The 22,899-nt window shown below is 42.6% G+C and overlaps 1 protein-coding gene across 3 annotated transcripts in view; it reads left to right on the top strand.

The window, feature by feature from the left end:
- asb7 (ankyrin repeat and SOCS box containing 7) overlaps window positions 1-22,899 on the top strand; it is a 71,304-nt gene that overhangs the window by 29,687 nt on the left and 18,718 nt on the right. For all 3 annotated transcript variants that reach the window (XM_048563082.1, XM_048563079.2, XM_048563081.2), the window contains exons 2-3: window positions 11,761-11,901; window positions 15,366-15,636. In XM_048563082.1, the coding sequence (XP_048419039.1) occupies window positions 15,426-15,636 (211 nt within the window). In that variant the 5' untranslated portion in view covers window positions 11,761-11,901; window positions 15,366-15,425. The remainder of the gene's footprint in view (window positions 1-11,760; window positions 11,902-15,365; window positions 15,637-22,899) is intronic.

The raw sequence follows: 22,899 nt of genomic DNA, 5'->3' as shown, positions 1-22,899 counted from the left end.
GTCTAAGCTCAGATTTAAAATTTTGCAGTTTGTAGCGATGACGTGGGTAGCAAAATTTTCTGATGTCACAAAAATAGGGAGAAAAGCTTGAGTTGAAGGCGTCATAACCACAGGGCAGACTGATATACATAGGTCAAGTGAGTGGGCAAAATATCTCGTAGATGCAATGTAATATGAGAAAACATGAAGCTGGAAGAATAAAAATGCAGACTATTACTTAAATGGAGAGATACTATAGAACGAATTAGGTGTTTTAGTGTATGAGTCATAATAAGTTAGTCTGGGGACACAGCAAGGAACCAAGCTCAATAGAATGTTAGAGATAATGGGAACTGCAGATGCTGGAGAATTCCAAGATAATAAAATGTGAGGCTGGATGAACACAGCAGGCCAAGCAGCATCTCAGGAGCACAAAAGCTGACGTTTCGGGCCTAGACCCTTCCTCACACAGGGGGATGGGGAGAGGGAACTGGAATAAATAGGGAGAGAGGGGGAGGCGGACCGAAGATGGAGAGTAAAGAAGATAGGTGGAGAGAGTATAGGTGGGGAGGTAGGGAGGGAATAGGTCAGTCCAGGGAAGACGGACAGGTCAAGGAGGTGGGATGAGGTTAGTAGGTAGATGGGGGTGCGGCTTGGGGTGGGAGGAAGGGATGGGTGAGAGGAAGAACAGGTTAGGGAGGCAGAGACAGGTTGGACTGGTTTTGGGATGCAGTGGGTGGGGGAGAAGAGCTGGGCTGGTTGTGTGGTGCAGTGGGGGGAGGGGACGAACTGGGCTGGTTTAGGGATGCAGTAGGGGAAGGGGAGATTTTGAAACTGGTAAAGTCCACATTGATACCATTAGGCTGCAGGGTTCCCAGGCGGAATATGAGTTGCTGTTCCTGCAACCTTCGGGTGGCATCATTGTGGCACTGCAGGAGGCCCGTGATGGACATGTCATCTAAAGAATGGGAGGGGGAGTGGAAATAGTTTGCGACTGGGAGGTGCAGTTGTTTGTTGCGAACTGAGTGCAGGTGTTCTGCAAAGCGGTCTCCAAGCCTCCGCTTGGTTTCCCCAATGTAGAGGAAGCCACACTGGGTACAATGGATGCAGTATACCACATTGGCAGATGTGCAGGTGAACCTCTGCTTAATGTGGAATGCATACACTTCCTCCCACCCACCCTCCTGCAAAAATTCCATCCCCTATTCCCAATTCCTCCGCCTCCGCCGCATCTGCTCCCACGATAAGACATTCCACTCCCGCACATCCCAGATGTGCAAGTTCTTCAAGGACCGCAACTTTCCCCCCACAGTGATCGAGAACGCCCTTGACCGCGTCTCCCGTATTTCCCGCAACACGTCCCTCACACCCCGCCCCCGCCACAACTGCCCAAAGAGGATCTCCCTCGTTCTCACACACCACCCTACCAACCTCCGGATACAACGCATCATCCTCCGACACTTCCGCCATTTACAATCCGACCCCACCACCCAAGACATTTTTCCATCCCCACCCCTGTCTGCTTTCCGGAGAGACCACTCTCTCCGTAACTCCCTTGTTCGCTCCACACTGCCCTCCAACCCAACCACACCCGGCACCTTCCCCTGCAACCGCAGGAAATGCTACACTTGCCCCCACACCACCTCCCTCACCCCTATCCCAGGCCCCAAGATGACATTCCACATTAAGCAGAGGTTCACCTGCACATCTGCCAATGTGGTATACTGCATCCACTGTACCCGGTGTGGCTTCCTCTACATTGGGGAAACCAAGCGGAGGCTTGGAGACCGCTTTGCAGAACACCTGCGCTCAGTTCGCAACAAACAACTGCACCTCCCAGTCGCAAACCATTTCCACTCCCCCTCCCATTCTTTCGATGACATGTCCATCATGGGCCTCCTGCAGTGCCACAATGATGCCACCCGAAGGTTGCAGGAACAGCAACTCATATTCTGCCTGTGAACCCTGCAGCCTAATGGTATCAATGTGGACTTCAGCAGTTTCAAAATCTCCCCTTCCCCCAACTGCATCCCTAAACCAGCCCAGTTCGTCCCCTCCCCCCACTGCACCACACAACCAGCCCAGCTCTTCCCCCCTACCCACTGCATCCCAAAACCAGTCCAACCTGTCTCTGCCTCCCTAACCTGTTCTTCCTCTCACCCATCCCTTCCTCCCACCCCAAGCCGCACCCCCATCTACCTACTAACCTCATCCCACCTCCTTGACCTGTCCGTCTTCCCTGGACTGACCTATCCCCTCCCTACCTCCCCACCTATACTCTCTCCACCTATCTTCTTTACTCTCCATCTTCGGTCCGCCTCCCCCTCTCTCCCTATTTATTCCAGTTCCCTTTCCCCATCCCCCTGTGTGATGAAGGGTCTAGGCCCGAAACGTCAGCTTTTGTGCTCCTGAGATGCTGCTTGGCCTGCTGTGTTCATCCAGCCTCACATTTTATTATCAATAGAATGTTAACCTTGATTGTAGGGTTACCACTTTGAGTCAAGTGACTGTTCATCAGAACTGTTAGTAGCTAGGAAAATGTAATAGTTATGATGAAGACAGAGGATCGCGTGGACCTGGGTGACTGAGGGAATAGTCTGATTACAAACTGAGCAGCCACTTCTGCCACCTCCGAAGGGATGCCATGACCAGACATACATCCCCCTCGCAAGGACTGTTTCCTCTGGGACAACCTGGTCCACTCTTCCTCTGCTTGCAACACCTCCCCATGCCATTGCAGCAACTTCGCATGCAATAGCAGAAAGTGCAACACCTACCTGTTGACCACCTCCTTCCCCTCCATTCAAGGCCTCAGACGTAGCTTCCAAATGAAGCACTGATTTATCTGCACTTCGGTCAATCTAGTCTACTGTAACATCAGGTAGAAGAAACACAGACTGGATGATGTCTTTGCAGAGCACCTATGTTCTCTCTGTAAAAATGACCCTGATCTTCCAGTTACCTGTCACTTCAACACAACACTATTTCCATGTCAGTATTTCTGTCATAGCCTTGCTGCAGTGCTCCAGCAAGTCTTGGAGCAAGCTCAAAGACCATCTCATCTTTCGCTTAGAGACCCCGCAACCTCTAGAACTCAACATAGATCTTGTTAACTTTAGAGCCTGATTACATTGTTCTTTTTTTAAACCAACTCACACATGGTCCTTCCAAGACATGTATTGTTTTCAGCACATCCAATATGTTCTCAATCATTCTTAGTTCTCATTATCACTTAGTCACCTTTTCATCTGTCATGATTTGCTATCAATAATCCCCTTGTCTGCCTACCCATTTCATAGCCCCTCCCCTCCCCCACCTTGCTCTTTGCCCTCTTCTACTCTCCATGCCCACCTATCAGCTCACCCCCTCACTGTGTCTTCAGCATAAATACCACTTTATACTAGCCGCTATCAGTTCTGGTGAAGAATCACCAAACTCAAAATGTTAACCCCGCTTTCTGAGCTCCACTGGCAATTTATATTTTTGTTTCAGATCTCTAGCATCTGTAGTTCTTTGAGAGAAAGTAGGAACTGCAGATGCTGGAGAATCTGAGATAACAAGGTATAGAGCTGGATGAACACAACAGGCTAAGCAGGATCAGAGGAGCAGGAAGGCTGATGTTTTGGACCTAGACCCTTCTTCAGTAAGCTCTACACCTTGTTATATTAGAAATCTTACATTTGTTCTTCAAAAAAATTCTGTGGATGCTGGGGAAAATGCAGTTTTAAAGATAAAAACAGAGATGTGCATTTGTTAAAAGTAACAAGGGATATGGGCAATGCCTAGTAAGAGAAGAAGTACAGTTCAGCTATGATCTCATGGAATAGCACAGCAGGCTCAAGGAGCTGATTAGCTTTCCCATTCCTGATCAGTATTGCGTCATACAAGGAAACAGTAGACATGGAAGTGAAGCTACTTCAACCATCATGTCTGCACCAATAGTATAGAGCTGTCAGTTGTGGAAAATTAAATATTTTCCCCAAGAAAGAGAAAAAGATGATTAATTTAACATCAGTTGTATGATCTCACCAACATTAAAATACAGCAAAAAATTCACGTGTTCTTAAAGGACATCCAGGATCCTAACCTCCACCAAAACACCCCTCACTCTTCTAAACTCTCATGGAAAACAAGCCCAGCCCATCTACTCTTTCTGCATAAGACATCCTAATCCGCCCAGATAACAATCCAGTAAATGAAACAAAGAACTGCAGATGACAAGGTGTAGAGCTGGATGATCACAGCAGGCCAAGCAGCGTCAGAGGAGCCGGAAGAAATTTCTGAAGAAAGTTCTAGGCCCGAAATGTCAGCCTTCCTGCTCCTGTGATGCTGCTTGGCCTGCTGTGTTCATCCAGTTCTATACCTTGTTATCTCAGATTCTCTAGCATCTGCAGTTCCTACTATCTCTGAAACAAGATTTCTAATACCCTATTAAAAGATGATTCCTTGTTTGTCGTCTCCTTCCAAGTGGCTACGTCTGATTTTAAGATTGTCATCCTTGATTCCCTGCTAATTTTTCTTTATCTACCCTCGTGGGTGACGAGCAAAATAATTGTCCAGCATGAAGAACTGCACTTCAGGCACTTCAAGATTGATATTGCTGCCCTGCAGGAGACTCAAAAGAGCAGGCAAAGGGTAGCTGAAGGAAGAAGGTAGTTACATCATCTTCTGGAGAGGAAAACCTGAGGATGCATGAAAATGGATTCTTGAGAGAGTGTAAACGTGTCAACCAACTCTCATAGCTTGCAGAATCACCGATTGCCTCTTGGCTATCCACGTACAACTTGAAAGAACCAGCAGACAGCAATCATGAGTGCCTGTGCTCCAATCTTTGATGTGCTGGATGATTGAGGAACAGGCTTCCTAGTGGTTTGGACATTGTCTGTAGAATGGACAGAAATCTTTTCAACCTCAACTTTTCTAGCTATTGGCTGAACTTGCATGTTAACCTTAAGAGTTCTAAGTACCTTTGTGCTTCAGATTTTCAAAGCTACCCCTGTTAGAAAATAGTCTATGCGTCTATTCTTCCTATCCAAATGGATAACTTAGCACTTCCCCACATTATATTCCATCTGCCACTTCTTTGCCCACTCTCTTAACCTGTCCAAATCCTTCTGCAGCGCCCACCCTATTTTCTCAAGGCTCCTGCCCCTCTGCCTATTCTTGTGTTGCCCATAAACTTAGCAATAAAGCCCTCAGTCCCTTCATCCAGATTGTTCATAATGAACAGATGTTGTCCCAGCATGGACCCCTACAGAAGCTCAACTAGTCACCGGCTCCCTACTCTGCCTTCTGTCAGTCAGTCAATTCTCTATCCGTTGTCAGTCTCTTGCCACAACACCATGACCTCTTCCTTAGCAGCCCACTGTGTGGCCCTCAGGAAATACAAATAAATTGTGTCTGGTGGCTCTCCTTTATATAACTTGCTCACTGTCTCCTCAAAGAATTCTAAGAGCTTTGTCAGGCATGGCCTTCCCTTGATAAAGCTATACTGACTTAGTCCAATTTAACAATTCACTTTCAATACTCGACAATCTCGTCCTTAATAACAGGCCCCAAAATCTTACCAACAACTGAGGTCAGGCTAACTGGTCTATAGTTTATCTTCTGCCTCCCTCCCTCCTTTCTTAAACAGGGGTGTTACATAAGCCACTTTGCAGTTCTCTGTGGTCCTCCCAGACTCCAGTGATTCCTGAAAGATCACTGCCAATATCTCCACAATCTCCTCTGCTATTTCCTTCTCAACTCTGGGCTGCAGTCCATTTGATCAAGCTAATTTATTCATCTTCAGGTCTTTTCAGCTTCCCCATCAACTTATTTTTATGGATTGCACCTCTATCTCCTGACTGTTCACCATAGAATCACTGCAGTGTGGAAACAGGCCCTTCGGCCCAACAAGTCCACTCCAACCCTCAGAGCATCCCCCCCAGACCTATCTCCTTATAACCCACCAAATCTACACATCCTGAACACTATGGCAATTCAGCACAGCCAATCCACCTAGCCTGCACATCTTTGGACTGTGGGAGTAAACCGGAGCACCCGAAGGAAACCCATGCAGACGTGGGGAGAACAGTCACCAGAGGATGGAATCAAACACGGGCCACTGGCGCCGTGAGGCAACAGTGCCACCCACAGAGTCACCATATGCTTCTGGTGTCTTCCATTGTGAAAACTGATGCAAAGTACTTATTCAGGTCTTTTGCTGGCGTTTTGGTTCCTCATTACTACTTCTCCAGTCTGTCTTTCCAGCAGATCAATGTACATTCTTGCCTGTCTCTTCTCTTTCAGATAGCTTAAAAAATAAAGCTCTTGCAATCTACTTGTAATTTACTAGCCACCTTTACTGTCTTGTTTTATCTTCTCCCCCTTATTGCTTTTTTTTCAGTTATCCTGTGCTGGTTTTTAAAGACTTCCCAATCTTGTAGCTTTGCACTAATCTTCTTCATGTTGTATGCTTTTTCTTGTGTGGTTTTTTTGTATTTTTATTTAACCTATTTGTCTAATCAACCTGTTCAGAGATGTTATTACACACCTCTGGAGTATGTGGGACTTGAACTCCGGTCATGTGGTTCATGGTTAGGGGCAATACCGCTGTGTCACAAGAAGGCCCTGACATCTTTTATCAGCCACAGTTGCCTTGCCCTCCCTTCTGTATTTTTTTTCTTCCTTGGGATGAATTTCTGCTGAGCTTCCTGAATTACTCTAGCAACTCCTGCCATTGCTGTTCCATTGTCTTCCCTACTTGACTCCCCTTCCAATCAACTCTGGCCAGCTCTGCCCTCTTCTCCTTTTCATTATCATTACTCAATTCTAACACTGTTACATCTGATTCAAATTTCTCCCTATCAAACTGCAAGGTGGATTTAATCATATTATGCTCACTGTCCTCTTGGGTTCCTTCACCTTCACCTCCCTAAGTAAGTAGACCTCATTACACAGCACTGAATCCAGAATTTTCTGTTCCCTAGTGGCTGCCCCACAAGCTGCACCAAGAAAACATTTTGCAGACTTTCCACAAGTTCTCTTTCATGATGACCACTACCAGCCTGATTTTCTCAGCCCATATACATCTCTATGATTGTTATAATAGCGCCTTTCTTGCATGCCTTTTCTATCTCCTGATTTACTTACTGCTTCACAACCTGACCTGAGCTTTTTTTTCCTTTGCTGTAGCCACACAGATTCAGTGTCTTCCAACTGTATCACTGCTTGCTATCAATTTATTTCATTTTTTTTACTACAAGTCAACCCCCCCCACACCTCCCGCCTATCTTGCCTGTCCTTTTGATAGGATGTAAATCCTTGGATATTTAGTTTTCAATCCTGATCCCATGTGGGCTTTGTCTCAGTGATACCCACAACATTGTACTTGCCAATTTCAATCCGCACTACAAGCACGTCTTACCTTGTTTTGTTTGCTGCGTGCATTTAATTTCAACATCCTTGGTCCTGTGTTGACTGCTCCCTTATGAAAGTTAACCCATCATCTGCTGTGCCTGAAGTTAGATTCCTAACCCTTTCCATACTCTGTCCTATTACGTGTCCTGCAAACTTCAGTAACCTCCACTGGGCCACTCCTTTTCTTTCAATAATTCTCCTTGCAACTAAACCCACTTACCACTATTTAATTTTAATCCCTATTCACAGCTCATTGTGATTTGCCAGGAGTCTGGTTCCAGCATGATTCAAGTGGATCCAGTCCCATCAGTACTTGTACCAATGAATTTAATTCCATTTCTCCCACATCAATCTTTGAGCCCTGTGTTTATCTCTTTAATCTTGTGGACCCTGTGCCAATTTGCTCGTGGCTCATGTAGTATTCTAGAGATAATTACACTTTCAGTTCTCCTCTCTAATTTAGCCCCTAGCTGCTCATATTTTCTCAGCAGAAACTGCTTTCTACGTATGTCATTGGTACCAAAGTGGGCTGCAACAACTGGATCTTCTCTTCCCATTCCAAGTCCCTTGTCAGCCCAGATGACCTATCCTGAACTTGGACACCAGGCAGACAGCAATTGGACCTTTCGTTATTGGCCACAGAGAACAGTGTCTATTCCCCTGACTGTACTATCCCTGAATACAACACATTTCTTTTCCTCCCTTTTGAATGGTTTCCAGTACCATGGTGCAGTGGTCAGTTTGCTTATCCTTCAACTCTTCTTCATGAAGCAAGAACCTCAAACCTGTCGGACAAGCTCAAGGACTGATGCTTTCAGCACTATCTCCTGAATAGCTCTAGCTACCTCGCTCATAATTGCTCTCTAGGTTTTGTAGATGGTTGAAAGACAAAGACTGGCTTTAGTACAATATTCTCCAGTTGTTTTAATGCGTGCAGCTTCAACAGTGTTCAACCTTGTTGTCCAGTTTAAACATTCTTGCCCTCCCCCCTCTTAAAGGACAGTAATGGAGGAGCAATAAGTATTGGCCTAGCCAACCATGTCTTCGGAGTGGATCAAACATAAACCTTGGGCTGCAATGCATACCAACTTCAATTTGTTTAATGGATGTTGGCTATTACCCTTGAGATGGTGATAGCGAATAGCCTTCTAGAACTGCCGCAGTCCATTTTGTGTCAATAGATTCACAATGCTGCAGGAGAGGGAATTCTGCTACAAAATGTGCTGCAGCAACCTGAAGGCTTCTTCAGGGGCACTTCCCAAATTTGCAAGTGGGCAGTGCAGCTGACACATGGGAATATCTTCACCACCTTCAAGTTCCCCTCTTAAGTTATATACCATGCTAACTTGCAAATATATTGCTGTTCTTTCATTGAGACAAAATCTGAACTCACTGTCTGAAGACCTTCACCATGGGCTGCAGATTTCAAGAAGGCCAACTTTTCAAGAACAGTCAGATGGTCAGTAAATAACTGCAGCTTCGATTTCTTTTAAAAATAATATTAAGTTCGAGCCACCTTGCTGTGGGAGTGAAGTACAGATCAGGCCAAGAAAGAATGGCAAGTTTCCTTTATTAAAGAGCATTGATGACAGTCCAACAGTTTTCTGGTCATTTTAAGTGCTGAATCATAGAAAAGTTTCATCACAGCAGCATACCATTTCACCCACCATGTCTGTGCCAGCCAGGAATAAAACTACAAAACTGGACAGCAAGTTCCAGACCTCCTCCACCCTCTGGGTGAAGAGCATTTTCCTCCTGTCTCCTCTAATTCATCTACAGATTGCATTAAATTTGTTCCCTCAGTAATTGACCTTTTGCTTGGGGAAACGGGTCTTTCTTGTCTATCTTATTTCGTCCCTTCACAGTGTTGTATACCTCAGTTGTCATCCCTCAGCCTCCTGTGTTCAGGAAAACAGCCCTAAACCTATCCAATCGTTCCTTGAGGTTGCAATTTTTAAGTGCTGTCAACATATTGCCTCATGAAATACTGCTTTATTTTTGTGATACCGTATGCTTTCAGCTTGAATATTAAACAGTCTCACCTTGTATCTGTCATTCTTTCAACCAACAGTCCCATATAGTGAAGAAAAATTGGAATACATTGGTTCAAGTGTATGAAAAATAAACTAATTCCTGAGTCAGCTGATATCAGTATCTGTTAAAAAGAACTACAAATGCTGTGCATAATGAGCTGTTCATGATTATTGATGGGAACACTTAATGCATACATTTTGTTGCTAAAATATGATAACTACCTGCTAGATTATATCCAGAAGGTGACTTGGATTGTATATGTGCATTAGAGGGTAAAATCAAATTCTCCAAGATTTGCTGATCACCATATCCATTGCTTACAATTGGGCTTTGCTGTGGACCTCTGACCACGTGGAATATTCCGTCCATGCTTCAGTGGCTGGAGATGAGCTATTATATTTTACACTGTATTTGCAATCAAAGAAACAGTTATTTTAGATTTGATGACTGTTATGTGGTTCTCCTTCGTAGATTTCCTCTCCTACATTGTACCTCTTTGGTTGTCTCTTTCAGTCCATGAAAGATGTTTAATAAGGAAGAACAATAATTGCTGTGACAAGCCTTTAGTTTTCAAACGATGCTTCCTCCAGATGTCACAAAGACCTGCAACAGCATAAATAACAAAGGCACAAAACTGGAACCATGACATAACATAAAACTCTTAGAACAAGCAGGCAGGTTAGCAATGTATGTGGGGAAGTAGATAGTTGCTAGCTTTTGGGCATTCCTATTTTTCAGAATGGAAAAATAAAGGATAGACAAGCTTTTTAATGAATTCTGAAAAGTTGGATTGTAAACTAATGTACGTAGAGAGGAAGTGCCAGTGATAAAATTGCTGAATGACATGCTGGATAATTTCAGTCAAATACTGGAAATTTAAAAAGAGAAGCAAAGGATGTACTAGTATCATTACCATTATATGAGGTACTACACACAGTTTCGTAAATAAAATAAATTATTAGACAAGCACCTTTCAGTACCTTTGGGTCCAAAATAACCAGATTTCGAGCTTCTTCAGGTATGCAAACACATTTGATTTTTAGAAACACAACTGCTATGATTTTGTCTTGGGGTGCCATTGGTTTTTGGCTCTGAAGCCTATTTATAAACATTCATTTTTAAATGAGCATTAACGGTAATTGAAATTTAAATAGAGTGGAATATAATACACATTTAAAGTTGTATTCAAAATGATGAAATTTACTGTATTATCCGATTGGAAAAAATAAGAATTGGGGAAGGTATAGATCTGTCCATTTGCTGATTGTTCCGATCGTGCTCAACATGCGCCCCCCCCCCCCCCCCCCCCCCCGCCAGTTCATTTCCTCCCAAACAAGTATAGAGTACCAGGCAATCCTGAATGAGACAGCAATTTATATGGACTGCCTCTAGTATTGTACAGTTTGCTCAGTTTTCTCTGTACTGGAGAAGGTAGATGCAATCGAGTGACCACATTGCTAAACATCCTGTTTTGTTCACAAGTGTCACAGACAAAATTTATTTTTTTTATTCACATGATTAGTATGTTTGCACGTAAGTGATATGTTTTCTTACCCTCTGTGGTTGTCCCAATTAAATAGCTCCAGCAGAGAGCTTTTTGAGAGTTTAAAATCTAAATAATCTTTATTTTCTGTCACTTAACCCATTGTCCCACTGATGTATGCAAAAGTTTAGATACAAAAAAAATGTCTGAGTAAAGAGATTCCTCCTAGTCTCAGTTCTAAATGACTTACCTTTTATTCTGAGACTTTGTTCTCTGTTTCTAAACCATACAACCACAGAAACAACATTTTTGCAGGTAGCTTGTTTATTCCTTTTTAAGAATTTTCGAAGAGGAGCAAAAACAAAGTAGCTGGAAAAGTTCAGCAGGTCTAGCAGCATCTGTGAAGGTTAAAAAAACAAACTTAACGTTTTGGGTTCGGTGACCCTTCCTCAGAACTGACCTTGACTGGAAATCCGTATCCTAAGTTTCGAATGAGGCCTCCTCTCGTTCCTCCCAGTCTCTTCAATCTATCCTCAGAGGATAATCCTCCCATCCGAAGAATTAGTCACATTAACACAAGTGTGATCCCAGGCTACACCTTCCATTCTTATGCACCTTTCACTGTAAGCTTCAGAAATGCACCTGCTTTCATCTGAGTTCTCTAATCTGACATTGAGTAAATTGATACCCTTATATCAGGCTCTCATGCTAATATGGCTTAGGGTTTGTTGATCTTTGGAATCCTAACTCCATTTATATGTACAGCTTTTTTGCCTTCCTGCTCTTCAACCTTCTTTTCTCTGATGCATGGCAAGAACCAAAAACATGGAGGGTTTTTTACAATGATTTTGTTCTCTCCACAGGTGCTGACTGGCCTATTGTGTGTTTCCGGGGATGTGAGGTGATTCGACATTTGCTTATTAGAATTCCAGTTGTCTGTGTCGTAACGTAGGCCCTGGGACTTGATTGGATATCCAAGACAACACATCAAAATATTTTACCAGGTATGTAAGATGTGAATTTTTTCACCAATTCGAGTCAGAGTTGTACAGCACGGAAACAGACCCTTTAGTCCAACTCATCCACGCCAATCAGATATCCTAATTTAATCTACTCCCATTTTCCAGCATTTGACCCATTTCCCTCTAAATTCTTCCTGTTCAAGTACCCATCCAGATGCCTTTAAATATTCTAATTGCACCAGCCTCTATCACTTCCCCTGGTAGCTCATTCCATATACGACTCACCATCTGCATGGAAAAAGTTGCCCGAAGTGTGTCTCAAATATTTTTTTCCTCTCTCCTTTAAAATTATGCCTTCTAATTTTGGACTCCCCTACCCTGGTTATTCACCCTATCTATGCCTCTCATGATTTTATAAATCTGTAAAAGGTCACCCATCAGCCTCTGTTCTCCAGGGAAAATAGCCCCAACCCATTCAGCCTGCTCTGTCGCTCAAACCTGCCAACCAGTCAACAGCTTTGTAAATCATTTCTGAACTCTTTCAAGTTTAGCAATATCTTTCCTAAAACAGGGAGGCCAGAATTGAATGCAGTATTCCAAAAGTGGTCTAACCAATGTCCTGTACCGCTGCAACATGACATCCCAACTACCTGTACTCAATGCAGTGACCAATAAAGGCAATTGTACCAAATGCCACCTTCACTACCCTGCCCACTGCCACTCCACCTTCAAGGAACTATGAACCTGCACCCCAAGGTCTCTTTGACAGTACCCCCCAGGACTTTACCATTGAGTGTATAACTGCTGCCATGATTTACCTTACCAAAATACAACACCTCACATTTACCTATATGAAACCCATTAGCCCATCTGATTGAGGTCTCATTGTACTCTGTGGTAATCACCTTCACTGTGCACTACAGCTGCGCAAGTTATATGCCTTTTAAGTGATGGCTGAGATTTTGCAGTGGTATACTGTGAATCTGTCAGTTTTCGCTCACTGTTAGCAATGTTTGGGGTCAGCACATGCATCAATATAATGCACGTATGCAGAAATTGCTGTCAGTATTTTTAGGTTTCAGAGAGGACTCTGAGGTTCTCAAAGAATATCATCTAGAAAATAATTGAATTGACGAGACCTTCATTTCCTCATTCCACCCTTTATTGCTTAAGGGTGACATTGTTTCTAAGCTCCTGAAAAAGCTATACCTTGCTAAATGAGGTGTGGTTAAATTTTAACTGTCTGCTAACTTCATGATTGCTGTTAAGCGCCCTAATCCTTTTGATGTCTTGAAAACTAATTTTATGTTTGGAATGTAAGCTTTATAATTTCATAAATGTTTCAAGACTTTTTGATGTTTTTGAAATTCTTAATGACCATTCCTTCATGCTGTGTGAGAATACCTTAGTATAATTTGCTTCTCACCTGTTTGTTGACATGACTGCTCTGCTGTATATGCCCAGTCCTTGCCTTAACGTGACACCAGATTTAAACTGTCAAAACTTATCAGATATTGCTAGATTTTTGTGCATTTTAAACAAAGTCTGACAAATGTCATTATTTAACCTCGGATGAAAAAATTCTGACCAGTGAAACAGGCTGTGCGGTAGCAATCTATAATTTTAGAATCCTTAGTTGGAATGTGAATGCTATTCCCTGTCTTAAACAACAGTGGTACTGCATGCAATGCCAAATTCTGGATCTAGTCTAAATACATTGCTACTCAGCCATTTGTTCTGTCATGTTCACAAATGAGGTGAAATATTCAAGGTTCATTTCGCCTTTTGTTTCAAGTGTTTGAAACAATCTTGTGTCTATTGCATTATTTCATATTGTCTAACAAAATGCAGCATACATAACTAATCCAGAAGTATTTGTGATAGTCAACCCAATTTTTTATTAGACATAGATTTTGAAAATTATTGGCTATTCAGGCAGGAGATGTCTTTTACTTAACAATTTGTAAGTGGAAATTGGATCAATTTGGACCAACAAACATTGGTGTCATTCAGTCTAAATTAACATTCAGCTAAGCACTTGCTTTGGCCAACATAAATGCTATGAGGTATACAGCAGAATTTTTTTATTCTTTCTTGGAGTATTGTCTCAGGCAAAGATATTTATTGTCAGTTCCTAATTACCCTCAAGGAGACATGGTAAGCTGCAACTCTGAACTGCTTAGTCCATCTGGTACACCCACAGAACTGTTAAGAAGGGAGTTTCATGATCTTGACCCATTGACAGTGAAGGAGTGCCGATATGGTTTCAAGTCAGGATGATATGTGGCTTGGTTTGGAACTTGCTGATGGTGTAATCCCATGCATCTGCGTCCCTTTTCCATCTAGATGATAGAGGTCACAGTTTGGGAAAGTGCTGTCAGAGAAGTTTTGACAAATGTGGACCAATTAATCTTGTAGATGGTACAGTCCGTTGCCTCTGTGCATTAATGGTAAAAGAAATGACTGTTGAAGATGGTGGGTGAGGCACTAGTTGAGTGGGCTTCTTTGCCCAAGATAATGTTGAGTGTCTTGAGTGTTGTTGGAACTGTACTCATTCAGACGACTTGAGAGTATTTTAATCATACTCCTGATACATGCCTTAACTGTGGTGAACAATCTTTGGGTGTCAAGAACTGAATTACTCATCACAGAATTTCCAACTCTGCCCTGTTCTTTTCTAAACAGTTTTTAGATGGCTGGGTCAGTTCAGTTTCTGGTCAGTGTTAACTCCAGGGTATTGATGTTGGGGGATTTCAGTAGTGATAATTCAATGTCAAGGAGTGATGAATGGATTCTCCCATTGGAGATCATTATTCCCCCTGGCATTCGTGTGACATAAATTTTATTTAGCATTTATAATCCCAAACTGTCTTTTTGGGAAGGAAATCTGCCACCCTTACCTGGTCTGACTGACATTTGACTCCAGATCCATAGCAATACAAGTGTGTTTTACACATAGGTAGTAAGAGAAGACCATTCAGAATGCCTACTGCCAATGATTTTTGAAATGTTGAATTCATGAATGAAATCTTTTTTATTTTGGTGATTCCTGAAGTTGTGTTGTAAATGTTCATTCTGCTTATTTAAAATCACTTATTGCTATGAATACAACAGATAGTTTGAAAGAGAGATGCTGACTGCAATTTGTTAAATTTGTGTGGATGAAGGATGTGTACAAACTCCATTGGAAATTTTAAAATCCTCAGGAAGTTTGAACTGTTTTCCAGCAGTGGACGCTGGAAAGTCTGCTGAGTGTCAAACTTGTGATGTAAAGAAATGGTTAAGAGGAGATTCATAGTAAGAAGTTCTTTAGTTTTATAATGTCTGTTGAGAATTTATACTGCCAGTAAATGCAAGTGTTTTAAACATCAGATGCTTCTATTTAATGATGAATTTGTTAAACATATCATCAGGTTTTCTAATTGGTGAATTCTGTTGGAGTGTTTAATTTTTACAAAATGACTTGGAGATGGCCATTACGTCTAATTTGTGAATTCTCATTAAAGCTTGATGAAGGTATTCAACATTGACCTCATGCATCTATTGTGACAACGTGACTCACTAGCATGTTCCATCACCACTGTAGAAGAAACCCGGAACTGCAGCAGGAACTGCAAATCCAAAATGCTGTTGCGGCTGGTGATGTTCATACTGTGCGCAAGATGTTGGAACAAGGCTATTCTCCTAATGGTCGTGATGCTAATGGATGGACTCTGCTCCATTTCTCTGCAGCCAGAGGGAAAGAAAGATGTGTTCGTGTATTCTTAGAGCATGGAGGTAAGTGAATACGGTGTCTCAAAGCTTTTTTGTCTTCATAATTTATCTGCATTTGCTTGTATTCTTGATTAGTAAAACATTTGGCCTTCTTGTAATCATCAGCGTGTTGGTTGAGTGCAATCCAGCATTGACAGTTGTAGGTTGTGATGTAACCAGAGGGGGCATGTTGAGAGGTTCAGGCCTTATGTAAGAAGTTCTCAATTGAAAAGGATTGAATGTTCTGCATTGGTTATAAAATAGCTAATTAACTTCAGGGATGTCCAGTAACTGGATGAAGAGGTATCAAATCAAGTTTGAATAGCCCAGCGGTTGTTGTTTATATGTAGGTTCAGAATCATGGAATAGTCAAGGTACAAATTTATTCCGAATGAATGAACTGTTTATAGTGCTGGCCATATTTTAAATTTTGTATGATTTGGAGACGTTATAATTCAGAAGTTAACAAGGGACTTATCTTAAGACATTCAATAATGAATTGAATGAGAAAGATGGTTTTCTTCCAGATATTGAACTTGTGACTGCAGCTACGGCTGGAGCTAGGACTTGTTTACTTTTGGGAAATGACATGCTACGTGTATTAGTGACGTCATGGAGCGTCAACCAGGAAAGATTGAACAGGATTGGAACCGTTTTCTCTGGAAGAAGCCCAAGAGAAGATCTGAGAGAGACATTCAAAACTTTGATTTCTGATCAGGATGAATCTGGAATCTATTTCCATTTGAGTCCAGATTCAGCCCGCATCATTACAATGTAGACACAAACTCATTAAAACAAAATAATCTCTCGATCAGGTTGAGAAGGTGGCACTAGCAAATGAGAGGTTGAAGCACAATGCATTGGTGCATGGAGGTGCTGAAGCACAATGCATTGGTGCATGGAGGTGCTGAAGCACAATGCATTGGTGCATGGAGGTGCTGAAGCACAATGCATTGGTGCATGGAGGTGCTGAAGCAGAATGCATTGGTGCATGGCAGGGGCTGAAGCAGAATGCATTGGTGCATGGGGCGGGTGCTGAAGCAGAATGCATTGGCGCATGGGGCGGGTGCTGAAGCAGAATGCATTGGCACACGGGGCAGGGTGGCTGAAGCAGAATGCATTGGCACACGGGGAGGTTGAAGCAGAATGCGTTGGCACACAGGGTTGAAACAGAATGCATTGGCATATGGGAGGTTGGAGCAGAATGCATTGGTGCACGGGAGAAGAAGCAGAAGAAATAGAGAAGAGAATATAGGTGCAGAATTTGAAGAGATTAATAATTAAAGAAGGTTCATGCCTAATTCATCTGTTTCATAATTATATATTCTACATACGAACTACAACAGACCACATACTAAACCTTGTGATATTACATCCAGTACCTTTCTCACTGACACTACACCTTTCAATAGTACTGTTTTTTTTGAGCACCTTGTTTCCAAGTCACACATGACCTGTGATTCCAATATGAATTTGAAATTCTCTCATCTGCTCAGCCTAGAGCAGGAGCTGTAAGCTGGATATGCAAATTGACCATGACACTTTGCAGGAAACCATCCAAGTGTAGGGGGAGCAATAAGGAATGTTGTAGTTGTAGTAGTCATAGTGGTCGTTCTTGTAGTTGTCATAGGTGTAATGAAGGCACTGGTCACAATTTCTGGCAGCCACCAGTGAGAATAAAGACAGTCGGGGTTCAGAATATCAACTCAGGACTGGAAAGGAACTTACAGTGGGAGGTCTGGATCTAGAGGTGGTGTTCTATAGTTACCAGCAGAGTCTCAGATCTACAGCATGGAAAAAGACCCTTTGTTTTGTCTACACACGTATTAAGCAAATTACCAAACTGTTCTGTTCTTGTTTTCCAACACTTACCCTGTATATAATTACTTCGGCATCACAAGTAGACATCTAAATACTTAACTGTTATAAGGTTTTCTGCCCCCTACCCTTCTTACAGACAGTGAATTCCAATCCCCACCATCCTCTGGCTGGAAATGTTTTTCCTCACAAAGCCCTTAAAATTCTTGCCCCTCACCTTAAATCTCTGCTCCTATTCATTGATCCCCCCCATCAAAGGGAGAGGTCTCTTCCTGTCTACCCTATCTATGCCTCTTGCAATTTAATCCATCTGAATCATGCCCTGTCTCAATCTCCTCTATGCTAAGGAAGACAGCCCCAGTCTGTTCACTTTGTCTTCAATACCTTAAACTCTGCAGTCCAGGCAAAATCCTGGTCAATCTGCTTTGCACCCCCTCCAGTGCTAACACACATCTGCTATAATGTGGTTTCCAGAACTGAGTACATTGGTGTCACCTAACTGGTGTTTTATACAGTTTCAGCATAACCTCCCTGCTCTTAACTCTATGCCTTGCCTATTAAAGGCAATTATCCCATATGCTTCCTTAACTTCCTTTATCCTTAAACTTCCTTCTGCTTCCTTTATCCACCTGATATGGTACCTTAAGGGACGAGTATACATGCACACCAAGGCCCCTCTGATCCTCAGTGCATCCTATGGTCCAGCTGTTCATCATGTATGCCTTTGGCAATGGAATTCAATCCAGATAAATGTGAAGTGGTGCACTTGGGCACGACAAGCACAGCAATGGAATCAGCTCATCGATTCTCTTGTAGCATAAGGCTCCCCTCCTTGCAGACTACCACCCCACCAATTTTTGTATCATGTGCAAACTTAGTGAAACTCCTACATTCAAATCTAAATCATAGAACATAGAACAATACAGCGCAGAACAGGCCCTTCGGCCCTCGATGATGCGCCGGCCTGTGAATTAATCTAAGCCCATCCCCCTACACTATTCCATCATCATCCATCTACTTATCCAAGGGCTGTTTAAATGCCCCTAATGTGGCTGAGTTCACTACATTGGCAGGCAGGACGTTCCATGCCCTTACCACTCTCTGAGCAAAGCACTTGCGTCTGACATCTGTCTTAAATCTATCACCTCTCAATTTGTAGCTATGCCCCCTCGTACAAGCTGAAGTCATCATCCTCGGGAAAAAGACTCTCACTGTCCACCCTATCGAAACCTCTGATCATCTTGAATGTCTCTATTAAATCCCCTCTTAGCCGCCTTCTCTCCAATGAGAACAGACCCAAGTCCCTCAGTCTTTCTTCATAAGGCCTTCGCTCCAGACCAGGCAACATCCTGGTAAATCTCCTCTGCACCTTTTCCAATGCTTCCACATCCTTCCTGTACTGGGGCGACCTGTACACAATATTCCAGGTGAGGCCGCACTAGTGTTTTGTACAGTTGCAGCATGACATCACGGCTGCGGAACTCAATCCCTCTCCCAATAAAACCTAACATACCGTAAGCCTTCTTAACAGCACTATCAATCTGGGTGGCAACTTTCAGGGATCCATGTATGTGGACAACAAGATTCCTCTGCACATCCACACTACCAAGAATCTTTCCATTGACCCAGTATTCTGCCTTCCTATTACTCTCACATTTATCCACATTGAACTCCATTTGCCACCTTTCAGCCCAATTCTGCAGTTTATCCAAGTCTCCCTGCAACATTCTTCCACACTGTCCACCACTCCATCGACTTTAGTGTCATCTGCAAACTTACTAACCCATCCACCTATGCCTGTGTCCAAGTCATTTATAAAAATGACAAACAGCAGTGGTCCCAAAACAGATCCTTGAGGCACACCACTAGTAACCGGACTCCAGGCTGAATTTTTTCTATCAACCACCACTCGTTGCCTTCTTACAGAAAGCCAGTTTCTAATCCAAACTGCTAAATCTCCCTCAATCCCATGCCTCTGTATTTTCTCCAATAGCCTACCATGTGGAACCTTATCAAAGGCTTTACTGAAGTCCATGTACACCATATCAACTGCCTTACCTTCATCCACATGCTTGGTCACCACCTCAAAAAACTCAGAGGCTTGTGAGACACGACCTGCCCTTGTTGAATCCATGTTGACTATCTCCAATCAAATTGTTGCTTGCTAGATGATTATAAATCCTATCTCTTATAATCCTTTCCAAAACTTTTCCTACAACAGATGTAAGGCTCACAGGTCTATAATTACCTGGGTCATCTCTACTGCCCCTCTTGAACAATGGCACAACATTTGCAATCCTCCAGTCCTCTGGTACTAAACCTGTAGACAATGAGGCCTCAAAAATCAAGGCCAAAGGCTCCACCACCTCCTCCCTCACTTCCCAGACAATCCTTGAAAAAATCCCATCCAGCCCAGGGGATTTATCTATATTCACACCTTCTAGAATTGATAACACCTCCTCCTTACTAACCTCAATCCTTTCAATTCTAGTAGCCCGTAATTCGGTCGTCTCCTCTACAATATTCTCCTGTTCCTCAGTGAAAACAGATGAGAAATATTCATTTAGCACCTCTCCGATCTCCACAGGGTCCACACACAACTTCCCACTTCTGTCTTTGACTGGCCCTATTCTGAATCTAGGTCATCCTCTTATTCCTCACATACCCATAAAAACCTTTAGGGTTCTCCTTTATTCTATCTGCTAATGTCTGCTCATGTCCCCTCCTTGTTCTTCTTAGCTCTGTCTTTAAATCCTTCCTAGCTAATCTGTAACTCTCCATCGCCTCAGCTGAACCATCTCATCTCATCGGCATATAAGCCTCCCTCTTCCGCTTAACAAGAGATATAGTTTCTTTAGTAAACCACGGTTCCCTTACCTTATCACTTCTTCCCTGCCTGACAGGGACGTACCTGTTTAGGACATACAATATCTGTTCCTAAACCAGCTCTACATTTCGATTGTCCCCATCCCCTGCATTTTGCTACTCCATTCTATGCTTCCTAAGTCTTTCCTAATCACATTATAATTGCCCTTCCCCCCCCCATCTATAGCTCTTGCCCTGTGGCATGTTCCTGTCCCTTTCTATCGCTAATCTAAACGTAACCGAATTATGGTCACACTCTCCAAAGTGCTCACCTACCACTAAATCAAACACCTGGCCTGGTCCGTTACCAAGTACCAGATCCAGTGTGGCCTCCCCTCTTGTCGGCCCTTCGACGTACTGAGTCAGGAAACCCTCCTGCACACATTGGGCAAAAACTGGTCCATCCGACGTACTAGAGTTATAGCATTTCCAGTCAATGTTGGGGAAGTTAAAGTCTCCCCCAATGACCACCCTGTTCCTTTCACTCCTGCCCAGAATCGTTTTGCAAATCCTCTCCTCCACATCCCTGGAACTTTGCAGAGGCCTATGAAAAGCTCCCAGCAGTGTGACCTCTCCTCTCCCGTTTCTGACCTCAGCCCATACCACCTCAGTAGACGAGTCCTCGTCAAAAGTTCTTTCAGCCACTGTTATACTATCCTTGACTAACAAAGCCACACCTCCCCCTATTTTACCACCTTCCCTGACCTTAATGAAAGATCCAAACCCTGGAACCTGCCACATCCATTCCTTACCCTCCTCTATCCATGTTTCCGAAATGGCCACAACATCATTTACGCACAAAAACAGCAAGGGACACAGTGTTAACTCTTGTGGGACTTCACTGAGCATAGATCTCTAGTTGGAAAACACCTTTTGAACATCAGCTTCTGCTTTTGTCTCTTGGCCAATTTTGGATCTAATTTGCCAGATTTCCTTGGATCCCATGGGCTCTTAGCTATGCTATCAGTCTCCCATGCAGGACTTCATCAAAAGTCTTGTTGAAGCCCATTTAGACTATATCAAAAGCATTGTCTTCATTTATAAACCGTTTTTTATTCATTCACCGCCTGAGGGTATCACTGTTTGGGCCAGCATTCATTGCCATTCCTAATTGCTGAGGGTAGTTAAGAGTCAACCACATTGCTGTGGGTCTGGCCACTCCTTTTGAAAAAAATCATTCAGGTTGGCCAGATGTGACCTCTGGGCTATTTCTTGAATAATCCCTGTCTCTCAAAATGCACATTAATTCTGACCTTCAGTATTGCTTCCAATAGTTTCCTCAGCACTGAGTTTAGACTGATTAATCTATAGTTTCTGGTTTATCCTTCACTCCTTTCCGAATACCCATGTTAGTGAACACCAATGGACAATATTCATTTTGAACTCTATGTACTCTCCACATGAAATTACCACTGTAGTCCTTAATGGACCCTACTTTGTTTCACCTCAGAAATAACTTAGGATTTACCTTTTCATTCTACCTGCCAGTATCCATTCCTGTGTGGAGCTGATTTTGTATGTGTATGAAAACTAGCGTAATATTTTTTTGAACCTGAGGAAAGGCCTGGAATTCATTCGTTTCTTACTTGGCTATTAGATTTTCAATTAGAACCTCCTGGCTCACTTCTTCATCTACTAAACTGAACCATTCAATGCCATCTGTGTCATTCCTTCATGAACTCATTTTATAGATTGCATTTTAGAGATTTATTTACCGTTCTATAAGTTGGTTTTTGTTAATTTGAGATTCAAGTTAAAATATTTAGTGATGTTTAATGATGTTTGCGTTCTTTGGTAGCTGTATAATCTTTACCTGAAGAAGAATACGCATGTACAAATACAGAAGCTAATGTTCCTGCATAATCTAATAAAATAATTGAGAATGAGAAAAGAACCACTAAAAATGAAAAAGATCCCTGGAAAATTTTATCTGTGGTAATAGCATTACGACGGTTTATCGTTCTAACATAGCATCTGCCTTAGATGAGGAGGGAAATTTTCAGAGTCCTTTTCCACTGTGGAATATTGCTGGAAATACTAGAATCCATCTGATTCAGTAACGTTCTTAGGCTAGGAAACTGCCGACTTTCCCTGGTCTGGCCTATGTGTGACCCTAGACACACAGCGAAGTGTTTGCCTAGAGGTCAGTTAAGAGTCAATTTGAGATGGGCAATAAATACTGGCATTGCTAGTGACACCCAAATCCCATGAATTAATGAAAAATTGAAAGAACTGACTTTACAGTCATGTACATGCATGATCTGAATGTCATCTTTCTGTGCTGTATTGTTCCATGATCCTTGATTCTAATATTTAAAGTTTTCTTTTAACTTGAATATAGTATTCCTTTTAAATGTTAACCCCTCCAACCCTCCAAGTCTGCTGCATATCTAGAACAATTACATGCCTTGCAGCTAATTCAGCTCGGAGAAAACTGTCATTTGTGTCTATATATGTGCTTGCCTTTATTTTGGGTCGGGACACATGCCTAATGCCAGTACAAACAGAACATAGAACAGTACAGGAACAGGCATTCAGCGCAGCTTTTCTGCATTGATCATGAAGTCATTTTAAACTAATGCCATCTGCTTGCACATGGTCCAT

This window comes from Stegostoma tigrinum, chromosome 33, assembly GCF_030684315.1.
Source record: "Stegostoma tigrinum isolate sSteTig4 chromosome 33, sSteTig4.hap1, whole genome shotgun sequence".
Classification (NCBI taxonomy): domain Eukaryota; kingdom Metazoa; phylum Chordata; class Chondrichthyes; order Orectolobiformes; family Stegostomatidae; genus Stegostoma; species Stegostoma tigrinum.
This window is presented reverse-complemented; position numbering and strand designations above follow the sequence as displayed.